We start from the raw sequence: 4437 nt of genomic DNA on the forward strand, positions 1-4437 counted from the left end.
GCAAGAGGCTCCGCTATGCCCAGACCGGTGAGATCGACGGCGAGCTCTTGCGCAGCATGGAGCAGGACCTCAAGGTACAGTCGTGAGCAGGTGTCAAGGGGAGGGAGCGCCTCAGACAGAGGCATGGTCATCATGACTCAGGCATTTCCATCCATTCTGTCATACACTGTGTGCCCAGTGGAGCTCATGGGATAGGAATGGCCAAGCTTACCTTCGTAACAGAAGCCCTTCTGTACGTAGGTAGGCTGTTTTCAGCTTTAGTCCAATAATTTTCTGTAAAGTTAATGAGTGAGAAGGGACTCAAATACAAATTAGGATCTAGAGTTTTTGGATCTTTTATGATGAATGCAAAGCATACCCTACCACTGCAAAATTAAACCGGCCTCACCAAATAGTCCCATTGGCTTCGAGGCGATTATGGTGCTCTTTAATAAAGGTTTCAGAGGACTAGTAGATTGAATGCTTGCAGAGTCACAACACAAAATCCTGACTCCATTGGTATCAGTGGAAAAACTGCTGTTATCTTCAGTGAAACCAGGATTTTCCACATCCGCCTGAAACCATAGACACAGCCCAACAAATTTCAATGTCTAATCAACTGGATTGAATCCATAATGTCTGAATGAACCACAGCCCATTGTTGAGGAAAAGTTCCAGTCCTTGTTTAAAGATTACCATTGGTAAAATAGCCATTATCTCCATTCTAGATTGGGTCAATTACATAAAAAACTGCTTTCTTGCACTAGTTAGAAGTTGTTTAATTTTTATTTCCATCCACTAGACTTTGTTAAGGCTCTTACTGAACCAGGACTTCTAAACTTTTTTCAGTTGACTCGTCTCCTGCCATTTCACATGGAAGTACAGTCCTCTGTTCTAGCAAATGTGAGCTTATTGTCAACACTTCGCCTAGGACTAGTTACCTATCGCTTGCTGAATTCTCTGGACTGGAGTGGAAAATGTAATACATGATCAGGAGCAAGGTCATTTTTAAACCTTTTTTTTTAAGTATTATGGATTGAGAGGCTGTTATTCCCAGGCCTGGTTTACAGACTTCAGTCATCTTTTCTGTAAATTTTCCAGCTTGTCATCATTCTTGTTAAAATGTAGAAACCAGTCCAAGACACGTTCTAGTAATTTTCTCACTGATGTCATTTAAAATGCTAGTATCCTTCTCTCTATTCCTGTTCAATATTCCATTTCTGTGCAGATTCAAAACCCACGTTTGCTGTTGTGGCCATGACAGTTCTTTAAGTACAGCTGTCCATGTGGTTCTTGATCAGATAGTCTCTTCCTGGTCAGACGCAAAACGACCCCTCTGTCGGGGGAATGTCTGATTGAAACAAGGAACATTTTGCCCACTCAGAATGATGCTTAGGTGAATAGTTGAGACACGGACCTTTGCAGGCAGAATTTGAACATGAGCCTTTGTGTCCCAACTGAATATTGTGATTCCATCTTATAGAGTTGATTTCTTTGTTGGCTCAATGTTACCTTGTATTAGCAAGTAGTACATCTGCAGGGCCTGGGTGGGAAATGGTGGGGACACCTCTGGTGAGGTGCTTGCCTGCAATATAGGAGACAGCAGCTAAGGCCTTAGATTGAGCTGGACAGAGGGCTCACTTTAATTAGGATTTCTCCCATGTCTTTCCCAATAACCACACAACTATTTGGAAAGGAATAGTGTTTCTGCAAAGTGTTCTCACAGATCATGAATGTGTTTTGCTTTCAAGTAGGGATGCACATCTAATGCCAAATTTCTGCCTGATTGAATTCCGGGTGCTGGCTAACCATAATTGTAAGTTGTGTAGTTCTCTGTAGTGTCCTTTTCTGAAGAATTTCTATCCAAAATAACATTGTCCATTTTGCGTATTATATTAGGGGACTTAATCCTTCAGAGATATAGTCTTGCATATAGCTGTATTGAAATGCATCTTGCATGAGTGAGTCCCATTTCCCCTGTGATCTAGAATGCTCTGTAGGATTTCCCTGCATTATTGCTACTCCACCAAATTTTGTGTCAAAAAATCACTACCAGTAATTATTTTGTTATTTGGTTGTATTTACTGATCCAGATTGTATCTATGGACTGAAGACAGATTCTGATAAGATGCTGTTAAAAATGTTCCCTATGATTTTCCATTTTCTTTGGCTGGACAAGCAGATGAGCAGTTTAATACCAAGTGTGGGAAAAAGACATCAAGATATAGCCCTGTGGTGTGATTCTTAGCTCATCCTGCGGTCTCTTTGGAGTATGGTTATAACTGAAATTCCCCTCCACTCTCTTTTTCTGTTGGGCATTATGTGTCTTGAGTGTACGTGCAGTGGGGGAGGTTACTCAATGATCTTGTGCTACACTGCAGTGTTGGATCAGTAATTCACACACACTGGGTTTCTTGTCAGGGAAGGCTGAGTCACTAGCTGCTGCTGTTTTCTGATAGACTGGATTCTTCCAGGCTGCTTGCTTGCAATTATTATCTTTTTCTTTAGAGTTTTAGTATGTCAAAGAGGGTTCTTTGACATACAAACATAAATATCGTTGCAGTGAAAGCCATAAAGGGTAGCCCTTTGAGCTCCGCTAGCTAATGCTAAGAACGATTAATTAGACTTTCCAATGTTCTAAAAAAAAGCAGGAAATAAGGCTTTTCAAACTGTGTGTCTAAATCACCATCATAACAGTGATTAGTCTACATTTAAATATTTTTGGTGCATGATTATAGTTTCTGGTGTTTTCACAAAATACAATGCAAGGGGCTTGAATGGCAGAGTTCTGATTAATTTACATGAAGAAGAGGAATTAGATCTTGACACATGCCTTTTAACTCCTGTGAAAATGCATTAAAAAAAAAAAGGCAAAAACCACAGTGTTAATTTTCATTTAAAATATTGGACATCATTTGTATGAACACAAGGTCAGTAAAAATGTTGTTTGTTCAAATTTTACTTTTTGAATTAACCAATCGTAGTAAATACCAGATATTTAGATTAACTGTCCATGGAGGAAGAAACTATCAGGGTTGAAATAAAGATGTGTCTGTTTGTGGTCCTATACAAGGCACAGGTAGGGTAGGCCTGGAGAAGCTGGGCCCTGCTCTTAGATGCTTCTGTGTGTCAGGTATTTGAAGGGCATGTGCCTTGGTGCATTGAAAAACGTAAGGTAGTAGTGGCTGAGAGAAAATAGATGCTGCACTGTCTCCAGGAATAATGAAGGTCTTGTTTTACTGTTGACACAACAGAACCTAAGAAGGAGTTGTGATTTAGTGTCTAATGTGGCTTGCAGTGAAGTCCATGGGATTAATATGCCATTTTTTTGAAGGAATCGGCTTGAATTTGGAATAATTTAGAATTCTATCTGTAGATGCCCCGATCTACATGTTTCCTTTCATACTTCTTCCATCAAAACATCCAGGATTAGCCTGTAAGTGGTTGCTTAATCACTAAGCACAGCAGCAGTAATTTTTTTTAATCTTTATTTTGAAATATCATTTCATTTAGGTTGCAAAAGATGTGTCAGTGAGACTTCACCATGAGTTAGAAAATGTGGAAGAAAAACGTACTGTAACAGAAGATGAAAATGAAAAATTAAGACAGCAGCTTATTGAAGTTGAAATTGCCAAACAAGCACTACAGAATGAACTGGAAAAAATGAAAGAGGTTAGTACTGCTATTTACTTCTACACAAAATATTTGAAATTTTCAAGTTCTTATTGCTGAACTCAGTTGTTTTCTTTCTATAACTTATTTTGGGGGCACAAAATATGTCAGGCAAAATTTGAAAGTTGACAAGAGTGCTGAAGTATGGCTTGGTGATTGGGAAGCTGAGAATGAACTAAAATATTTGGTTTTTCCTAGGTGAAACAAACCAAACTGTGGCTTTGTTTTTCCTGTACAAGGAGGGAAATGCAGATCTCATGGTAACAGAGTTCAGAGGCTTTGAGACATTGTACTTACATTAAGATACATCCAGAAAGAGTTCTGAAGGGAGTCAGAGACATCTAACTTTGCAGGTGTTGTTCCCCACAGGTTTTTACAAAGACCTGTATTTTCCCCTTGCTAAGTAATACTAGGGTCTAGCAGGCACACGGATACTGGCAATCTAACCACCTCCCCCTCTTGTTCACTCATGCTCTTTTGGGAGTATTGGAGAGTGACAGACCCTACCCGTCCTTTCAGTCTAAGCATAATTTTACATTATATCTAATTAATCCTCAGAATTACTCCATTTGCCATTATATAGATGCAAGATACTGTGCCATTAAGTAAGCAGAAAATTGTCTTACAGCAGTAATAGCCTGGCCATCAGAGATAACAAAGCATGCAGTAAAAAGAGAAACTGTTGACTAAGAATGACTTCTTGGAACAGATTTAGAAACAGCTCTCCAGTTCAGTGTTTAACGTTCAATGAATATCACTGATTTTCACTTTTTTCCTAGCAGGAAT

The 4437-nt window shown here is 39.3% G+C and overlaps 1 protein-coding gene across 1 annotated transcript in view; it reads left to right on the top strand.

Annotated features, from left to right (window-relative positions):
- Positions 1-4437, top strand: part of SOGA3 (SOGA family member 3) — a 27247-nt gene that overhangs the window by 166 nt on the left and 22644 nt on the right. The window contains exons 2-3 of the mRNA XM_010074890.1: positions 8-74; positions 3493-3651. Of these exons, the coding sequence (XP_010073192.1) occupies positions 8-74; positions 3493-3651 (226 nt within the window). The remainder of the gene's footprint in view (positions 1-7; positions 75-3492; positions 3652-4437) is intronic.

Source organism: Pterocles gutturalis, unplaced genomic scaffold (genome assembly GCF_000699245.1).
Source record: "Pterocles gutturalis isolate BGI_N339 unplaced genomic scaffold, ASM69924v1 scaffold49962, whole genome shotgun sequence".
Taxonomy (NCBI): Eukaryota; Metazoa; Chordata; class Aves; order Pterocliformes; family Pteroclidae; genus Pterocles; species Pterocles gutturalis.